This window comes from Carcharhinus amblyrhynchos, unplaced genomic scaffold (genome assembly GCF_965287045.1).
Source record: "Carcharhinus amblyrhynchos unplaced genomic scaffold, sCarAmb.v2.hapA scaffold_43, whole genome shotgun sequence".
In the NCBI taxonomy this organism is placed as follows: Eukaryota; Metazoa; Chordata; class Chondrichthyes; order Carcharhiniformes; family Carcharhinidae; genus Carcharhinus; species Carcharhinus amblyrhynchos.
Window position 1 is genome coordinate 694,472 of NW_027649784.1, and position 20,502 is coordinate 714,973.

The window sequence follows — 20,502 nt, forward strand, 5'->3', positions numbered from 1 at the left end:
CTTTTGAATGGACCTAGCTTGCATTACGTTGATCTTTATCTGCACCTGAGCTATGACAGTACTCTCTGCATTCTCTCCTTTCCTTCTCTTTGTATGGTTTGTCTGTATAGTGCACAAGAAACAACTATTTTCACTATACTAATACATGACATCAAAAAATTTGTGTGGATTATTCATTAAAAGATGAGGGAATGAACAAGATAACAAGAAAAAGCAGGTATGTAGTATAACCATCCATGCCCCCCCACCACTCCCCAAGCTACATAAGGACATTGATAGAAAACAATGTCTTTTCCCAGGATGTGCTCTGTGTCTGCACCTTTACAAGAATCAATCAGATTTTTTGAGTCCAAAACAACTAAAACACAGCAACAAAACGGGGAAGCATGGACCAGTTGGGCTAAAGGGTCTGTTTCCATGCTGTAAACCTCGATGGTTCCGTGACACCAATAGATCTAAGGGGCGGGTTTCCTCGTCAGTGGTGAGACCATACCCACAACCTTTACACCAAACCACCCAGCTCCCCACAGTGGCACTACCCGAATTAGTTATGACAAGAATAAAGGATACTACATGGTATAAACCATTACAAATGCCAGGATTATAAGAAGAAAAACTGAAAAATATTGCACAGTCCTGGTGCTAAATAGCTACTCAACACGCTCCCCTAAAGCTCCTTTCGGATATCACTAGGACTCAGTTCTAACACAGGACCAGAAACAATGCAGGTTGTCCCCTGTGCCACCTTGTATCATTGGCACAATGAGGTTGTAGGTTAGGGTGCATTGAACCAAACAGGTGCCAGAATATGACTACTAGGGGATTTTCACAGTAACTTCATTGCAGTGTTAATGTAAGCCTGCTGTGACTAATAAATAAACTGCAACTTTAACATAGTCGGTTCAAATCCACGTCTTAAGCTTGGAGCAATTAAAATAAAAGTAAATTTGATTTAAAGTTTATGTATTAGTCACAAGTAAGGCTTACATTAACACTGCAATGAAGTTACTGTGGAATTTCCCTGGTCACTTCAGTCGGGCACCTGTTCGGGTCAATTCACCTAACCAGCACATCTTTCGGACTGTGGGAGGAAACTGGAGCACCGGAGGAAACTCGCGTAGGCACAGGGAGAACGTGCAGACTGACCGTGACCCAAGCTGGAATTGAACCCAGGTCCTTGGTGTTGTGAGGCAGCAGTGCTAACCACTGTGCCGCCCAATCAGAGGATCACGCTGAGGGATGTGTTCCATTATAAACAAATCTCTTGTACACAAAACCATCTCTATTTTTCAAAGGATAATAAGCAACTTTTGCCTCAGCGCTCTTGTATTCAATTGTCCCTGTCAACATTGATAAATAACATGGGTCGGCACAGTGGTTAGCCTCTCAGCACCAGAGGCCTGCGTTCAATTCCTGGCTTGGGTCACTGTCTGTGTGGAGTTTGCACTTAGTCCCCGTGTCTGTGTGTTTTTCCTCCGGGTGTTCTGGGGTTTCCTCCCACAGTCTGAAAGACGTGCTGGTTAGGCGCTTTGAGGGAGAATTTAGTACAGCCAGCGTACCTGACAGTTGCTGAGTGTGGCGACATGGGGATTTTCGCAGTAACTTCACTGCACTGTGAATGTAAGATGGCTTGTGACACTAATCGGTAAACTTAACATCGTGAAATCAAAAAAGGAGTGTAAAGACAAGGGATAAAGTCCAGGATTAATGGTTTGTGACTCCAATTTATTGCCATCCATGAAGTTTAGAGTGGCCAAAGCTTTAGTGGGGTCGTCGAACAGCCTGAAGGATCCAACAGATGTTACCCTCTGGATAAAGCGGAGAAAACTGCACTCATATAGCTTTCAGACACTTCCCAGCTTTATGAAATCTCTGACAGAAGCTGTGCAACCACATGATTACAGGCTGAGGATCAGGACTCAAACAGGATACGTTGTGCCCCTTGAAGATTAATATGCCCAGCTTTCGTGTGGAGATTCAGAAACTATGGTAGCCAGTCCTCAAAACGTTTAGCTGAGAGCTCATCCTCAACTCCTTCCGGAAATCCGTTCACACGGACACTCCTCGGTTTTCAAGTTTGCTGATGACACCACTGTAGTGGGTCAGATCTCAGGCAGGGAAGAGATAGAGCACAGGAATGAGATAACGAATCTGGTAAACTAGTGCGGCGACAATAATCTCTCCCTCAATGTCAACAAAACAAAAAGGAGATTGTCATCAACTTCAGGAAGCGTAGAGGAGAACATGCGCCTGTCTACATCAATGGCAGTGAAGTAGAAAGGGTCGAAAGCTTCAAGTTTTTAAGTGTCCACATCACCAACAACTTGTCCTGGTACCCCCATGCAGACAATATAGTTAAGCTCACCAACGCCTCTACTTTCTGAGAAGACTAAGGAAATTTGGCATGTCAGCTACGACTCTCACCAACTTTTACGGACGCACCACAGAAAGTATTTTTTCTGCTTGTATCACAGATTGATATGGCTCCTGCTGTGCCCAAGATCGCAAGGAACTACAAAAAGTTGTGAATGCAGTCCAGTCCATCACGCAAACCAGCCTCCCATCTGTTGACTCCGTCTACGCTTCCCGCTGCCCGGGGAAAAGCAGCCAGCATAATTAAGGACCCCACACACCCCGGACATTCTCTCTTCTACCTTCTTCCATCAGGAAAAAGATGCAAAAGTCTGAGGTCACGTACCAACCAACTCAAGGACAGCTTCTTCCTTGCTTCTGTCAGACTTTTGAATGGACCTACCTCGCATTAAGTTGATCTTTCTGTACACCCTAGCTATGACTGTAACACTACATTTTGCACTCCCTCATTTTCTTCTCTATGAACGGTATGTTGTGTTTATATAGTGTGCAGGAAACAATATTTTTCACTGCATCCCAATACATGTGACAATAATAAATCAAATCCTTCCCCCCATGTACTCTATGAACAGTATGCTTTGTCTGTATAGTGCACAAGAAACAATACTTTTCACTGTATTCCAATACATGTGACAATAATAAATCAAATCCTTCTCCCCTATGTACTCTATGAGCGGTATGCTTTGTCATAGGCTCACAAGAAACAATACTTTTCACTGTATCCAGTACATGTGACAATAAATCAAAATCCAGCCCAGCTTAAGGATATTTGATATGTGGTTCAGATGATTTTCGAAGGATTGAAAACAGGTGTGAGCTGTATATGCTACATTCTCAACAATAAGAATTCTTCTGGTTCTTGATTATAGTCTGCAGTACAAGCACTGTCTGCTTATCGGTTAAAGGCATTCTTTCTTCTGAGTCAGTCTAACAACATTGAAGGAAGCAGTTCAGCCCATTGTGCCTATGCCGAATCACGCACAGTGGTTAGCACTGCTGCCTCATGGCGCCAGAGTTCGATTCCTGGCTTGGGTCCCCCCCCCAGGCCGAAAGGCTGAGTTTGTCATCTATAACCTTATTGGTAATCCACCGTCTATGATGCCTTCAACATCGGGTTGAGAACTCACGTACCGAGCCAGTTGCCATGTTGTGGGCTCAGCTCCACCCCGGCTGCCTCTGTCTGTCAGGGGTTTTCATGACTTTACTCAGCACTTAGTCCTGAAACCGAATCAGCAACTTTCCAGGCATGTTGTGTGGAATTTCACTCCAGGGTTAGGTGCTCATGGACTGAGCATCTGGGTAAATGAAAGGCATGAAGGATGACTGGTACCGGAGCTCACTGAAGCACAGCCATGCACGTGACACACACACACACACACACACCCCACCCCCCCCAGGTTCTTCTTCAAGTTTTCACTTCTCACTCCACCTGTACGTTTGGTCTCGTGCTGGGTTTTAGTGCCACTGGCACATGCAGCCTTCTTGCCTCCGCAAGTGTCTTCAGTTGGCCTCGTTTGACCAAACAGGGCGTCACAGCTGATCCCGAGCTTGGCTGTTACAGATCAACGAATCATACAGTGCAGGAGGAGGCCGTTCGGCCCACTGAGCCTGCACCACCACAATCCTGCCCTGACCCTATCCCCGTAACTCCGTGCATAGCCCCATAACTCAGATTTCAGGCTCAGTTGGAGTTAGGGATCTTATCGTTCCTATCATTGTTCTGTTTACCTGTTGACAAACGGGAAGACTTGAGCAGCATTTTTGTTGGGGGTGGGAAAATGGGCTCGATGTTGGAGGGGAAAAGACAGCGATGGAGATATGAAATTGAAATTCACCACGAAAACAGAAGTTCGCTGCCCTTTGCTGAAATCTAACTCTCGTACACAGGAAATTACTTCTAACCACTTCCTGTAGAGTTTCACTCAGGATGTTCTGATTAAAGGCTCGTAAAAGATGTTCGATACTTTTTTTTCAATACAGCCCAGAATTCAGACCTGCAGCGTTCAGTTTTACAATCCTGTGCAAAACAGAATCCAGGCAAGGTCACTCTGTATTGCTGCCTGGCCAGATTTCTTCCCCTGGTGGTGGGGGTCCGCATCCAGACCATATCCTATCATGGAATGGAGTTGGTGGAAACTGTGCTACGCTCTGTTCCCTGTTTTGGGATAAGTGGACTTAGCCTTCCCCGTGCCTGCTTGCCTCGGTTAAAGGTATTCTTCCTTCTGAGTCACAGTGTAACAACGTTGAAGGAGACAGTTCACCCCATCGTGCCCATGCTGGCTCTCGCAAAGTGGTTAGCACTGCTGCGTCAGACTCTCCCCTCACCCATGACTGCGTGGGTTTCCTCCCACAGTCCGAAAGACATGCTTGCTGGGCATTGATGCAAACAGGGACTGTGGCGGCTAGGGGAATCTCACAGTAACTTCATTGCACTGTTAATCAAAGCCTTGCTTATGACTAATAAATAACCTTATTTTTAGAAGTAACTTTACTTAAGTAGGAGCCTTCTGGTTGTTACATCCTCCTGTTCTTTTCCTTCCATTGCCCTGCCCCTGTGATTGTTTCCTCGGTATTTAGTCAGCACATGGCACAGTGGTTAGTAAGGGACCCGGGTTCGATTCCCAGCTTGGGTCACGTTCTCCCCCCCCCGTGTCTGCCTGTTAGACATCAATTCTGGCCTTGTGCAAACTCCAGCAGGCAGTCGCCCATTCTCGCCCATGCATAGGTTTCCTCCGGGTTTCCTCCCACAGTCAGAGATGTGCAGGTTAGGTGGATTGGCCATGCTAAATTGCCCCTTAGTGTCCAAAGATGTGCGGGCCAGCTGGATTGGCCATGCGAAATTGCCCCTTAGTGTCGGGGGAATAAATACGTGGAGTTACAAGGATAGGTCCTGTGTGGGAATGTTGTTGGTGCAGACTCGCTGGGCCAAACGACCTTCTGCACTGTAGGATTCTATGATTACGTACAGTGGAGGGTAGAATCAACCAACCAATTTATAGAAGAGATATAAAGTGGGGTAAAGCATTTTTTTAATTCATTTGTGGGACGTGGGCGTCATTGCCCATTCCTAGGGTGGTGAGGAGTGGGCAGGCAAGTGGAGTTGAGACCATTGAGAGATCAGCTATGATTGTGTTCAATGGCAGAGTGCGTTGAAGGGTTGATTTGCCAACTCTCCTGCTCTTAATTAGTCCCTTTAGAAGCTAGACTGAGTGCCCTAGTGAACAGAGACCACTGCTGCCCCTTCTGGCACAGAGGACAGTATAAAGAGCAGATGAACCGGTTAACGTTGCTGCCTTGGCCATTGCTGCTAAAACTATGCAGATTAACCTGCCTTTCAATCTTATTGCTGCAGACTTTTGGTTTGATTTGTTTCCTGTCACATGTATTAACATACATAGATTACGTAGGGGAGAAGGATTTGATTTGATTTATTATTGTCACGTATTAGGATACAGTGAAAATTATTGTTTCTTGCATGCTAAAAGCATACCATTCATAGAGTACCTAGGGGAGAAGGATTTAATTTGTTATTGTCACATGTATTGGGATACAGTGAAAAGTATAGTTTCTTGCACGCTGTGCAGACAAAGCATACCAGTCACAGAGAAGGAAAGGAGAGAGTACAGAATGTAGTGTTACAGTCATAGCGAGGGTGTAGAGAAAGATCAACTTAATGCGAGGTAGGTCCATTCAAAAGTCTGACAGCAGCAAGGAAGAAGCTGTTCTTGAGTCGGTTGGTACGTGATCTCAGACTTTTGTATCTTTTTCCCGACGGAAGAAGGTGGAAGAGAGAATGTCCGAGGTGTGTGGGGTCCTTAATTATGCTGGCTGCTTTCCCCGAGGCAGCGGGAAGTGGAGACACGGTCAGTGGACTGGATTGGAGCGTGTGAAAATTTACATACGTAGTAGGGACTGCATTTCAGATTGCAGTTTGTTGCAGATGAGTTGCTTTGACCTGTTTTGTGGTGGCGTAGGTGAATCTTCGGTATGGGAGCATTGGTCCAGAAGAATTCCAAGTGTTATTAAAATACAGCTTTCAGCTGGCTGGAGACATGTGAATGATCCAGTTGATTTCAGGCTTTTATCAGCAGTCACTGAGACTGTTTGGACTAATCGTCTGGGGTTTATCAGTGGTGGGAGTGGAAGAGAGCAGTAGTTTGGAAGATTTGGGTCAGCGATCAGGTTTGTTCAAGTTACTGAAAATGCCAGGAATGTTGTCTTGCGTTTGCTGTCTTGGGACACATGGTAGCTTCACAGCTGCCCTTGGGTACCTCAGCCAGCTGCTCATTGCTCACGGTTCTCGGTAGGCAGCAAGACTCCAGATGGCACTGCTGCTCAGTCTAGGCCTGTCTTTGGCTGAAGCCTCCACAAGCATACGGGTGGCACAGTGGTTAGCACTGCTGTCTCACGGCGCCAGGGACCCGGGTTTGATTCCCGGCCTTGGGTCACTGTCTGTGTGGAGTCTGCACGTTCTCCCCCTGTGTGTGTGGGTTTCGTCCGGGTGCTCCGGTTTCCTCCCATAGTCTGAAAGATGTGCAGATTAGGTTGATTGGCCATGCCAAATTGACCCTAGTGTCGGGGTGGGATTAGCAGGGAAATGCATGGGATTACGGGAATAGGGCCAGAGTGGGATTGTGGTCAGTGCAGACTTGATGGGCCCAGAGGCATCCTTCTGTACTGTAAGGATTCTATGATACTTTCCTGCTAGGGTGATGGAGACCAGTTCTCACGCTCCCAAAGTGCTGCAATCAGCTGGTGAAATGGACTTGATTATCATAGGGAGCTCGGAAAACAATGTGTATTGTACTCAATATGGGCACCATGGTGTTTTGTTGATCTGTACTGGTCAGAAGGTTCCACGTTTCTGTCTGAGAATTATTCCCACTTTTCAACAAGGCAGCTAACCTGAGCTGTCACAGAATTAGGGCAACACAGTGGTTAGCACTGCTGTCTCATGGTCCCTGGTGCTGAGAGGCAGCCATGCTAAACACTGCCCCCGTGCCTTCACTGTGGAAAGATGACTAATACGTATTCTTTATATGAGCCCGGCACATTGAGTTTCAAAATTGACAAGTCATGTTGCAGCTTTATAGAACTTTAGTTAGGCTGCACTTGGAATATAGTCTTCAATTTAGGTCGCCACACTACCAGAACGATGTAGAGGCTTTGGAGAGGGTACAGAAAAGATTTACCAGGATGTTGCCTGGTATGGAGGGCATTAGCTATGAGGAGAGGTTGGAGAAACTCAGTTTGTTCTCACAATGGAGGTTGAGGTGGCGACCTGATAGAAGTCTGGAAGGTAGTGAGGGGCACGTACAGAACGGATAGTCAGAAGCTTTTTCCCCAGGGTGGTAGAGTCAGTTACTTGGGGGCATAGGTTTAAGATCGAGGGGCAAGGTTTAAAGGAGACGTACGAGGCAAATGTTTTGCACAGAGGGTGGTGAGTGCCTGGAACTCACTGCCGGGGGAGGTGGTGGAAGCAGATACAATAGTGACTTTTAAGGGGAGTCTGGACAAATACATGAATAGGATGGGAATAGAAGGATATGGTCCCCGGAAGGGTTAGGGGGTTTTAGTTCAGTTGGTGCAGGCTTGGAGGGCTGAAGGGCCTGTTTTTGTGCTGTAATTTTCTTTATTCTTTGTTCTTGTGCTGTGTCCTTTCCTACTGAGTGTTAAGTGGGTGGGGAGGTGGAAGTAGGTAGCAAAATAGGTTGCCGTATTTCTTCAGTGTTTTGGTTGTTTGAGGTGTGCTGTTGTGTTTATTTTTTTGATGTAACTCTTTGTGGTGGGTGGAAGGAAACATTAGTGATGGTGTGCCTCTTTGCAGTCCATTATAAAAATAATCTGTGCTGAAATGAGAAGGAACTGCATGTTAATGTGGATTGCAGTTTCGAGAAGCTTGTGGTTTGCAAAGGCGGTGGTTTTGAAACTGTTGGTTTCTAACTGGGCTGTAATCTAATTGAAAGAATTTGATGATTCCTTCAGCTTTGTGGTTCTGGCAGTAGTGTTGTCATCACCTGCCTAACACAAGTTGGACTGTAGCTTTTCGGTCACATCTGAGAAACTTTGTGCTGTCCTTCTTCTGCACTCCCCTTGCTTGTCCAACTTATCTTCTGGAGTTGGCCAGCTCAAGCTGACAAATGACTGGGATCAAAGCGATAAAAGTGCTTAAAACCATGGGTTTTGTCAGTCCCCAGAATTTTGCTGCAGTTTGATTTGATTTATTATCGTTACATGTATTGAGACATAGTGAAAAGCATTGTTTTAGAACGCTATACAGACAAGCATACTATTCATAGGGAAGAATGATTTGATTTGATTTATTATTGTCACATGTATTGGGATACAGTGAAAAGTATTGTTTCTTGTGTGTATACAGACAAAGCATACTCTCCATAGAGAAGGAAAGGGGAAGGTGCAGAATGTAGTGTTACAGTCATAGCTAGGGTGTAAAGAAAGAGCAGCAGCAGGGAAGAAGCTGTCCTTGAGTTGATTGGTATATGACTTCAAACTGCTATATCTTCCCCAAAGGAAGAAGGCGGAAGAGAGAATGTCCAGGGTGCGTGAGGTCCTTGATTATGCTAGCTGCTTTTTCCGAGGCAGCAGGAAGTGTAGACAGAGTCAGTGGATGGGAGGCTGGTTTGCGTGATGGATTGGGCTACGTTAACAACCTTTTGTAGTTCCTTGCGGTCTTGGGCAGAGCAGGAGCCCAGACCAAGCTGTGATACAACCAGAAAGAATGCTTTTAATGGTGCATCCATAAAAGTTGGTGAGAGTTGTAGCTGACATGCCAAATTTCCTTGGTCTTCTGAGAAAGTAGAGGCATTGGCGGGCTTTCTTAACTATAGTGTTGGCATGGGGAGACCAGAACAAGTTGTTGGTGATCTGGACACCTAAAAACTTGAAGCTGTCGATCCTTTCTACTTCGAACCCATTGATGTAGGCAGGAGACAAAGTAGGCAGCCATGTGGTGTGTATTATCTTGGGTTGTTTAAGCAACCCATCTCTCGTTCTCCCGTTATCTGTGTGGGTCCCTTCTGCACTCTAAAGACGTGTGGGTTAAAATTGATAGTGTTAGAATTGCCCCTTAGTGTCAGGGGAACTAGCGGGTTCATGCGTGGAGTTACTACGATAGGGCTGGGGTGGGATTGTTGTTGGCACGTGCTCGTTGGGCTGAAAGGCCTCCTACACTGTAGGGATTTTATGATTCATGTGGACCCACGGTCATAAATCCACATGTACCTTTCTGGAAGCGTTGGAAACCAGCGTGCGAATTGAAACATTCCTCCTGTGTTTTATCTCCGTGTTGCTGTGAAGGCAGCCACTCGCTCACAGACCAGAGGAAGTGGTGAGCGCTTCATTCTGGCATATTGCCAAATTTCTGTCGCTCCCGCTCTCTCTCTCTCTCCCGCTGTCGCTCGCGCTCGCTCTCTCTCCCGCTGTCGCTCGCGCTCGCTCTCTCTCCCGCTGTCGCTCGCGCTCGCTCTCTCTCCCGCTGTCGCTCGCGCTCGCTCTCTCTCCCGCTGTCGCTCGCGCTCGCTCTCTCTCCCGCTGTCGCTCGCGCTCGCTCTCTCTCCCGCTGTCGCTCGCGCTCGCTCTCTCTCCCGCTGTCGCTCGCGCTCGCGCTCGCTCCCTCTCCCGCTGTCGCTCGCGCTCGCTCCCTCTCCCTCTGTCGCTTGCGCGAGATTTTGGGAAGCATTGATTCCAAGGTAAAATGTGGCTCTGTGGGTGCTGACTTTTGCTCTGGTATCTAATCCAAAAAACCTTCAGTCTCCACCTTCTGGCTCAACTGAGAGTGCCCCCATTGAGTCGAGGTGATGGTGGTGGCCTGTGGATTTGTTGTTTCAACCCTCTACACGTTGTGCCAACCTGTGGCACTTGGCAATGGATATTGGATGGGAATAGCAGTGGCAGTGTTGCCCGAGTTTCCTACCTTGTGCACTTGCTACTGGCTGCTTCCAGATCAGCCTTGGAACCGCCCTATCAGAGACTAACACAGAAGGAGGTGCAGACAATGTGGTTCCCAAATTCAGTGATGTGATTTTGTTTTCTTTTACTCTTGCAGAGCTGGTCTGTCGAAGACAAGGAAATGGCAGCAGAGACTCAGACGCTGAACTTTGGACCCGAATGGTAATGCATAACCGTAACACTTTTGTGTGACGAGCGGGCGCAGTTATGGAGTTATTGGGTACCGGGGAGTTTTACTCTTGTTTGTGCAGCTGGCTTATCTTTTGCCCTGAGCATTTCTGCTTTCTTTGTGAAGATGAGTGGCAGTCATAGAATCGTAATCTACAGAAGGAGGCCATTCGATCCATCAAGTCTGTACTGACCACAATCCCACCCAAGCCCTACCCTCACAATCCCATGCCTTTATCTTAGCTAGTCCCCCAGACATAAAAGGGCAGTTTAGTACAGCCAGCGCACCCTAACCCTCACAGCTTTGGACTGTGGGAGGAAACCGGAGCATCTGGAGGAAACCCGTGCAGACACGGGGAGATGTGTAGAAATTAAAATCAGCAGCACAGTCCACAACTGAAGGAAACAGATTTGTTACAACACTTTGTCAAAGATTCCTTACAGTGCGGAAGGAGGCCATTCGGCCCATCAAGTTTGTACAGATCATAATCCCAACCAGGCCCTACTCCCATAACCCCATTCCTTTATCTTAGCTAGTCCCCCAGACCTAAAAGGGCAATTTAGATTGGCCTAACCCGCACAGCTTTGGACTGTGGGAGGAAATCGGAGCACCTGGAGGAAACCCATGCCGTCCATCAGCACTGTTTCTACTCATCACAGAATGGTTACGGCGCAGGAGGATGCCGTTCCCATGTCTGCACTGGCTCACTGAATTTGCGACCCACATAGTGCCATTCTGCTGTCTGCCCCTTGTAGCCCTGAATATTCTTCCTTTTAAGGTAGCAGTCTCAGTCCCTTTGGAATATTTCAGTTGAATCTGCCTTCATCCCCCACTCAGGCAGTGCGCTCCCAAACCTAACCACTCACTGCATAAAAAAAATTGTTCCTCCTCATATCAATATTTTGCTTCTTCTACTAATTGCTTTTAATCTGTGTCCTCTTGTTCTCTGTACTTTTACTAGTCGGAGCAGTTTCTCCCTATCTGCTCAGCTCAGACCCCTCCCGATTTTGAACCAAATCTTTCCTCTCTCATTTCCCCAAGGAAAACAGTCTTAACTTCTCCACTCTATACTCCTAACTGAGGTTCCTCATGCCTGGAAGCGTTCTTGTGCATCTTTTTTGCCCTTGAGCATCTTCAAGTCCATCCTACAGTGTGACTCTTTAAACTGAATGCAGTACTGTAGCTGTGGCTGAACTACTGACTTATACAAATTCAACATAGCCTCCTGGCAGCACGGCGGCAGAGTGGTTAGCACTGCTGCCTCACAGCGCAGGGACCCTGGTTCCATTCCCGGCTTGGATCACTGTGTGGAGTTTGCGTGTTCTCTTGCGTTGGTTTCCTCCGGGTGCTCCAGTTTCCTCCCACAGTCCAAAAAATGTGCTGGTTAGGGTGCATTGGCTGTGCTAAATTCTCCCTCAGTGTCACCCGAACAGGCGCCAGAGTGTGCGACTAGGGGAATTCCATTGCAGTGTTAACGTAAGCCGACTTGTGACACCAATAAAAAAAACTTGTTCTTGTACTCTGTTCCAGTTAATAAGCCCTACAATATTGTATGCTTTATTAACAGCTCTCTTAACCTGTCCTGTCACCTTCAATAATTTATGTCCCCCAGGGCCTGCTGCTCTTCCATCCCCTTTACAGTTGTACCTTTTATATTGTCTCTCTGTTCTTCCTATCAGAATGAATCACCTCACATTTCTCTGCCAGCTATCTGCTCTGACATACTCCCCTTGTGATTGTTGACTATCTCTAATCAAACCTGCTCTCAACCCTTTCCAAGGAACTCAGTCTCTGCCTCTCCAATTTATCCTCTTAACTAAAGTTCCACATCTCTGGAACCATCATTCATCGAATCCCAACAGTGCAGAAGGAGGCCATTCTGCCCATCAAATCTGCACCGACCATAATCCCACCCAGGCCATATCCCTGTAACCCCACATATTCACCCTGCCAATCACTGTGACACAGGGTCAATTTAGCATGGCCAATCCACTTAATCTGCACATCTTTGGACTGTGAGGAAACCAGAGCACCCGGAGGAAAGCCATGCAGACACTGGGAGACAAGTGACCCGAAGCCAGAATTGAACCTGGGACCCTAGGGGGGTGCTGTGAGAGAGCAGTGCTAACTATTGTGTCCCGCCGTGTGAGCCTGTTCTGCACTCTCTCCAAAGTGTTCACGTCATTCTGATAGTGAGGTGATATTGGATAAGGCGCTGGGGCCAGATGACGTGCATCAAAGGTTACTGAGGGAAGCGAGAGTGGGAATTGCAAAGGCGCTGGCCGTAATTTTTCACTCTCTTTTAGACTCAGGTGGCCCCAGAAGAATTGCAAACATTACACTCTTATTCAAAACAAAAAGGACGTAAAGATAAGCTCAGCAACTGCAGTCAGCTTAACGTCGGTGGTGGGCAAATTTCTAGAAACAGTCTGGTTCTCAGTTGTACTTTCTAACTGACTCCTATCATGATCATGCTTTCATTTTTATCTTAATATCCTTTGTCATCCAGGAAAGAAGTCGGGTTTCCATCCATGTTGACAGTTCTTTTTGTTCTCTTGTTTGAACATGGGCATTGTAGAGGGTGGTCCTTGATGAATTGAACTCTCTCGTTCCAGGCTTCGTGCGTTGTCCAGTGGTGGAAGTATTGCCTCTCCACCGCCATCACCTGCATTGCCAAAATACAAATTAGCAGATTATCGATATGGAAGAGAGGAAATGCTAGCACTTTATATGAAAGATAACAAGGTATTTCTCACGCCGTTCGGTCCAGCGGGGTCAGAAATTTAATTTTCTCTTGTACAAGTCTCTGCTTTCTCAACATCTCTGGGTTGTGGCTGTAGATGGCTATCTGGCCTTGTAATACTGAGTTTTATTTACTCCAGGTCATGTGTGCTGACTATTTTGCGTTCTTTTGCAGCCACCAAGGTTGGTGGGGGTGGGGAGAGAGGATAAATTGAGAAGGTACAGCATAAAGAGTGGGACTGTCCATACTCCGTCACAATCAGTGACGATACTGCTCTTTGATTCCACTTGAATCACTGGCTCGCGCTGCACCCCTAGGGGTGACCTTTTTCCTCTTGTTTTGAAACCAAAGGTAGTTGACAGAGGGGGTCTTAGATGTCTCCTAACCTATACATCTTTGGACACTAAGGGACAATTTAGCATGGCCAGTCCATCTAACCTGCACATCTTTGGACACTAAGGGGAATTTAGCATGGCCAATCCACCTAACCTGCACATCTTTGGACACTAAGGGACAATTTAGCATGACCAATCCATCTAACTTGCACATCTTTGGACACTAGGGGGCAATTTAGCATGGCCAATCCACCTAACCTACACATCTTTCGGACTGAGAGGGGAAAACGGAGCACCTGGAAGAAACCCACACAGACACCGGTAGAACATGCAATCGCCACACAAACTGTCACCCAAGGCTGGAATTGAACCTGGGTCCCTGGCGCTGTGAGGCAGCAGTGCTAACCATGTAACTTCCTCCACCCCACCGCCACCATTTGACCTCACCAGAAAAAGTTTGGAGGTTACCCTTGCTGGGCACCATTATTTGCCTCCTGCCTTGAAAGAGTGACATACTTTCAGTAAGTAAGAAAGAATATTGGCATCAGCAAGGTGCACAAGGCCAGCATTGCAAGACCCCTTTCAGCAGAGTGGCACAAGAGCTACTGCTCACAGGATGGTGGGAGGTCAGAGTTATACCAGCGCACATGCTGATACCTGTTCCTGGTTTTGTCTCATCAGGTTCCCGAAGAGTTGTCGGACAAGGAATTTCTGGCCATCTTACAAGATGAGCCACTTCTGCCCTTAGCGCTTGTACCTCTTACAGAGGAAGAGCAGGTGGGTGGTGTTTGCATTCTCTGTTAAAAGCTGCAGGTATCACTGGGCGGGCTGTGTGTAAACATCAGCTTTCCTTTGAACTGAGCAACACACTGCCAGCTCATCTGGTCTCCCGAACTTGCGGACTCAAACTGTGACGCGACTGATAAAGTCCCAACTCAATATATAGCAAGGGCAGTGAGAGTCGCGGTTGCTTTTTTCCTCTCCCAGCTCTCAATCTGCATGGAAGGCAGGTCAGCTGTATACAAAAACAGTGCATTCATCCACCATAGGATCCACTGTGTTAATTTTCATCTCTCCCTTGCGTTCTTCCTGTCTTTCCCCCTCCACCTCCCCTTCTGTTGTCGATACCCAATTTTAAGGCATTTTATGGTTTAATTGGTCACCCTGTTACTGGAAAGAGTGCAAAGAAGGTTTACGAGGAAATTGCCAGGACTAGCGGGCCTGAGTTGCAAGGAAAGAAATTAGTAGCATGTGAGTAAGACTACAAATGGGTTCAGTCATTCAATAGGGAGTGCTTGGCCTGGCTACGGCTTTTATTTCTTGGGATGTAGGAGAATGAGGGGGTGTCCTTTAAAGTGAAGCTTGTTTATTAGTCACAAGTAAGACTTAGATTAACACTGCAATGAAGTTACTGTGAAATTCCCCGGGTCGTCACACTCTGGCACCTGTTCGGGTCAGTGCACCCTAACATCTTTCAGACTGTGGGAGGAAACCCACGCAGATACGGAGAGAACGTGCAGACTCTGCACAGACAGTTGCCCAAGCCGGGAAGCGAACCTGGGTCCTTGGCCACTGTGCCGTCCATAATTGAGATGCATAAAACAATGAGGGGCAGATATATGATGAACGCATCATAGTCTTTTTCCCCAGGGAAGCGGGATTGGAAACTAGAGGGCAGAGTTTAAAGGTGAGAGGGGAAAGGCAGCTGCCAGAATGAGCTGCCAGAAAATTTGTTTGAGGCAGGGGCAATAGTGATATTTAAAAAGCATTTGGATAAGTACAGGGATGGGAAAGGATGAGAGAGATATGGGTCAAACGAGAACATTTGGGACTAGTTGGGAGGACACCATGGCCAGCACAAACTGGTTGGGCTGAAGGGCCTGTTCCCCGTGCTCTGTGACTCTAATTAAATCTGATGTGTGTTGGCTGGCGGTGGCAGAGTCTTCACGGAGCTGCAAGGTTCCTCAGGGAAGGATTGAGACTCCTTTTCATGCTTGGAGTGCAGCTCGGGAGGGAGCAAATGAGATCGCCCAACCTTGAGCAGTCTTTCAGAGAGAAATGCAAACGCTCTGCGGGTTACACACGTACAATAGACACAGCTGATAGGATAGCAAGATCAACAAAGGCTCCTTCTGCCCTTCGCGCTTTATATTGTGTTAGGTTCAAGGTCTTGTTTGTCACTGCAGATATAGCTGTTGAAATGTGGAGGGAGATTAGTGATGGAGTAAAATGCGGTTGTGTGATTTCAAGCCTGTGTACTATCACGCAGCCTGTAATTTACACAGCAGCTTCAGTGAAAAATATCGCAAGGCACAGGAGAATTACTGAACAAAGATTGAAAAAGCTAGATAAGGAGATTTGATTTGATTTATTATTGTCACATATATTGGGATACAGTGAAAAGTGTTGTTTCTTGCGTGCTCTCCAGGCAAGCATACTGTTCATAGAGTACATAGGGGAGAAGGAAAGGAGAGGGTGCAGAATGTACTGCTTACGGTCACAGCTCGGGTGTAGAGAAAGATCAGCTTAATATAAGGTGGGTCCATTCAAAAGTCTGACAGCAGCAGGGAAGAAGCTGTTCTTGAGTCAGTTGGTACGTGACCTCAGACTTTTGCACCTTTTTTCCCAATGGAAGAAGGTGGAAGAGAGAATGTCCGGGATGGGGTGGGGTTTGAAAATGGATAAGTTTTAAAGAGCATTATTCAAGAAGTGTAGCTGGAGTGGTTAAGAGAGAAAGAAAATTCCAGAGCTTTGCACCCAGGCAGCTGAAGACACTGCCTCTAATAGTGGAGGGATTAAATACTTTTCCCACCACCCTGTCCCTTTCCTCCCGCCTCTCCCCCAAGTGGCGGTACAGTTGGGGTATTGGATCACCTTGCGCTCCTAAATTCTTAGACAGCCAGTTCTCTGTTTCCCAAAACCCCACTAAATACAGGGACTTTCTCCTCCTGTTCCCCGGATTGCAAAGGAGCCGGGACACTGGGCTACCAGTGTGCCTGTCACTCTAGCCATTTTTATTGGCTGTTTTCTTTGCACCTGTCTAGCAATTTGTGTGTAACAACCTGGGATGGGTGGGGGGGTGGTGCTGAAGGAAGTTACAGAGGTTGGACATGACAGGATTTGCACGCAAGGATAACTATTCTAAAATTGGAACCTTTCCTGCCCGCAGTTTAATAAAGCTGTTGAGCTGGCAGGAGTTCTGGTCCGGTTAGTGGAGTCTTGGGAAAGCACTGGTTCACGCTAGGCAGAAGGTGGGAGGCTAACAAGCTGTGCATGTGATTTTAACCCCCCCGCCAAGTTTTCCATCACAGCTGATGTCGTGGTTTTTTCCTTTCAAAGCAGCTCCCTAATTCAGCGCAGCTGCTTCTGAATTACAGATGGCCACAACTTGAGCAACTCAATTCACCAGTCGAAAATACTGACCCTGTGGGTGAGCAGATTCCAAGCAGCTTCCAAAAGAAAAGGATCATTGTCTGTACAATTTGGGCAGGGAGAATCTGATTGCCACTGAGGCAACAAAGTGGGTGCATTTAGAATCTCCTTAGTGGCCATGTTTGCGGCCCTTGGCCTTCAGTTGTCCATTTTGAGGAAGATCTCGGTCTTCACAGGCCACTTGACGTTGTTGTGCGATGACCCCTCGCGTTTTGGATGTATTGTCTCCCCCACTCCGTCCCGGCTGTCTTGTTTAAACTGAACGTCCTGCCTTTTGTTTTTCTTTCTTTATTGCGCAGAGAAATTTTTCTATGTCTGTAAACAGCTCTGCAGTGATGAGGTTGATGGGGCGGGGAGGAGGAGCCCCATCAGCGGGGGTCGTCAGAGGCCGAGGCAGCGCAAGGGGCCGAGGTAAGAACCCAAAACCGCGACCTGCGCGTGCACGCAGGACCCTGAAATAGGCGAAGCAAACTGGGTGGGAGATGCGATGGGGGAGTGGGTCACATGGTCTCCGTGTTTGAGGAAACCTACCTCGATGTCTCGTTCCTGCCACCTCTCCTCCAAGTGGCAGGTACGGTTGGGGCATTGGGTCACCTTGTGTTCCTAAATTCTTAGGCAGCCAGTTCTCTGTTTCCCAAAATCCCATTAAATACAGGGATCTCCTCCTCCTGTTCCCTAGATTGCGAAGGAGATGGGACACTGGGCTACCAGTGTGCCGGTCACTGCAGCCATTTTTATTGGCAATTTGCGTGTAAAGACCATAAGAGACGGGCAGAATTAAGCCGCTCCGCCATTCAATCATGGCTGATGTTTTTCTAATCCTCATTCTCCTGCCTTTTCCTCATAACCCTGATCCCCTTACTAATCAAGAACCTATCTATCTGTGTTGTAAAGGCATACAATGACCTGGCTCCACAGCATTCTGTGACAGAGTTCCCCAGGTTCACCACTCTCTGGCTGAAGAAATTCCTCCTGATCTCTGTTTTAATGGATCATCTCTTTAGCCTGAGGTTGTGCCCTCTGGTTCTAGTTTTTCCGACTAGTGGAAACAGTGTCTCTGCAACCACTCCATCCAGGCCTCACAGTATCCTCTAAGTTTCAATAAGATCCCACTCCCCTCATTCTTTTAAACTCCAATGAATACAGACCCAGGGTCCTCAACCGTTTGTCACACAACAAGCTCTTCAATCCAGGGATTATTCTCATGAACATCCTCTGGACCCTTTCCAAGGCCAGCTCATCCTTCCTTAGATGTAGGACCCAGAACTGCTCACGATACCCCAAATGGGGTTTGACCAACGCCTTATCTAGCCTCAGAAGTATATCCCTGTTCTTATATTCTAGCGCACTCTACATGGTTAAAGAGTGCAGTGTTCCACCAGAATGGCACTTGCACCTCAATGGGTTAAATTGCGAGGTGAGAGTGCACAACCCAAGATTATATTTCCTGAAACTTACAAGGTTTCAGGAATACCTGAGCAAAGTTCCCAAGATAATAAGGGGAATGGATAAGATTGATGGAGAGAAACTTTCGACTGCTTGGGGAGTCCTCGGACTAGACAACATGGTCGAAAAGTTAGAGCTTTAGGGTCAAATTAGCAAACAGTGCGACACTTACAGGATGCTCGAAGTTTGGAACCTTTCTTGGTAAATTACAGCCAATGCTAGATCACTTAATTTTAATCTGATAGATTTTTGTTGACCATAGGATATGGCTGTGGTCTCATTGGCTGAGAGAACAGACTCGCTGGTCTCAATGGCCTCCCCCCTTTATGTAAAAAAAAGTCTTTATTGATTCTATTGCAATGGAACGGTGTATGAATTGAGGCCTTTCGCTCCTGTTAATCTCCATTGGCCTTTCTCTTGAGATATTCAGTAGGTCTGGAAGTCTCACTGCCAAACGCAATCCTGTCCACATCCTGTGACCATACGGTTCAGTAGCAGTTGCTAGGTAGTGATCAGGAGTGAGAACCCTGACTGTAATTCCTCGTGTAGTGTCCATAGAACCCACATAGTGCAGAAGGAGGCCGTTTGGTCTGCACCGACCACAATCCCACCCAGGCCCAATTCTCGCAACCCTACGTACCCTGCTAATCCCTCTGACACTAAGGGGCAATTTAGCATGACCAATCCATCTGACCTGCACACCTTTGGACACTAAAGGGCAATTTAACATGGCCAATCCACCTAACCTGCACATCTTTGGACACTAACGTGCAATTTAGCATGACCAATCCACCTAACCTGCACATCTTTGAGCACTAAGGGACAATTTAGCATTGCCAATCCACCTAACCTGCACATCTTTGGACACTGAGGTGCAATTTAGCATTGCCAATCCATCTAACCCACATGTATTTGGACTGTGGGAGGAAACCCACGCAGACGTGATGAGAACATGCAAACTCCACACACACACACACACACACACACACAGTGACCTGAGGCCGGAATTGAACCTGGGTCCCTGGAGCTGGGAGGCAGCAGTGCTAACTACTGTGCCACCGTGCCGCCCTATGCTTGTAGGTTTCAACAATCTTGCTTATTTTTTTTAAGTACCTCTTTAAACTCCAGATCTGCTATTTTTTTTGTGACTTAGAATCTGTTAGTAACAGTTACAGCGATAATTGTTCATAATTGTTGATCTGTTGGATGACAGTATTGCAGACTGGTTGCAGTCCAATATATTTATTACAGTCTTGTATCGAAGTCACAACAAAGAACAACACAGGAACAGGCTCTTTGGCTGATCATGATCCCTGCTTAAAATAAAATCGTACACACTTACGGAGATCGTATCCTTCCATTCCCGTCCTATTCGCCCAGTTGCCCCTTAAATGCCACCATCGTACCTGCTCCCACCACCTCCCCGGGCAGCAGACACTCACCACCCTCTGTGTAAAAAGAAAACTTGCCCCTCACGTCTCCTTTAAATTTTTCCCCACGTATCTTAAACCTGTGTACCCTAGTAATTGACTCTTCCACCCTAGGGAGGAGCATCTGACTATCCACTCTGTCCATGCCACTCATAATCTTGTAAACCCCTATCAGGTTGCCCCCTCAACCGCTGTCATTCCAGTGAGAAATCAATTTTCTCCAACCTCTCCTCATAGCTAATAGTCTCCAGACCAGGCAACATTCTGGTAAATCTTTTCTGTATCCTCTCCAAAGCCTCCACATCCTTCTGGTAGTGTGGTGACCAGAATTGAACACTGTATTCCAAGTGCGGCCTAAGGTTCTGTAGAAATGCACTACATTTCTACAAACCTTGGCCATGTGTAGCACGACCTGCCAGTTTTTATACTGAGTGCCCCGGCTGATGAAGGCAAGCATGCCGTATGGCTTCTTGACTACCTTCTCCACCTGCATTGCCTCTTTCAGTGATCGGTGGACATGTACGCCCTGATCCCTCTGCCTGTCAGTACTCCTCAAGATACCCACGAGGTTTTGATATTTTTTTTTCAATCATGTGATGGAATTGT

General features: G+C 47.0%; 1 protein-coding gene across 1 annotated transcript in view; it reads left to right on the forward strand.

The window, feature by feature from the left end:
* The window catches only part of LOC145337106 (GRB10-interacting GYF protein 2-like), a 137,597-nt gene that overhangs the window by 59,530 nt on the left and 57,565 nt on the right, over positions 1-20,502 (forward strand). Inside the window, 4 exon segments of the mRNA XM_080181863.1 lie at positions 10,439-10,503; positions 13,126-13,255; positions 14,270-14,365; positions 17,320-17,431. Coding sequence (XP_080037989.1) covers positions 10,463-10,503; positions 13,126-13,255; positions 14,270-14,365; positions 17,320-17,431 — 379 coding nt within the window. The 5' untranslated portion in view covers positions 10,439-10,462.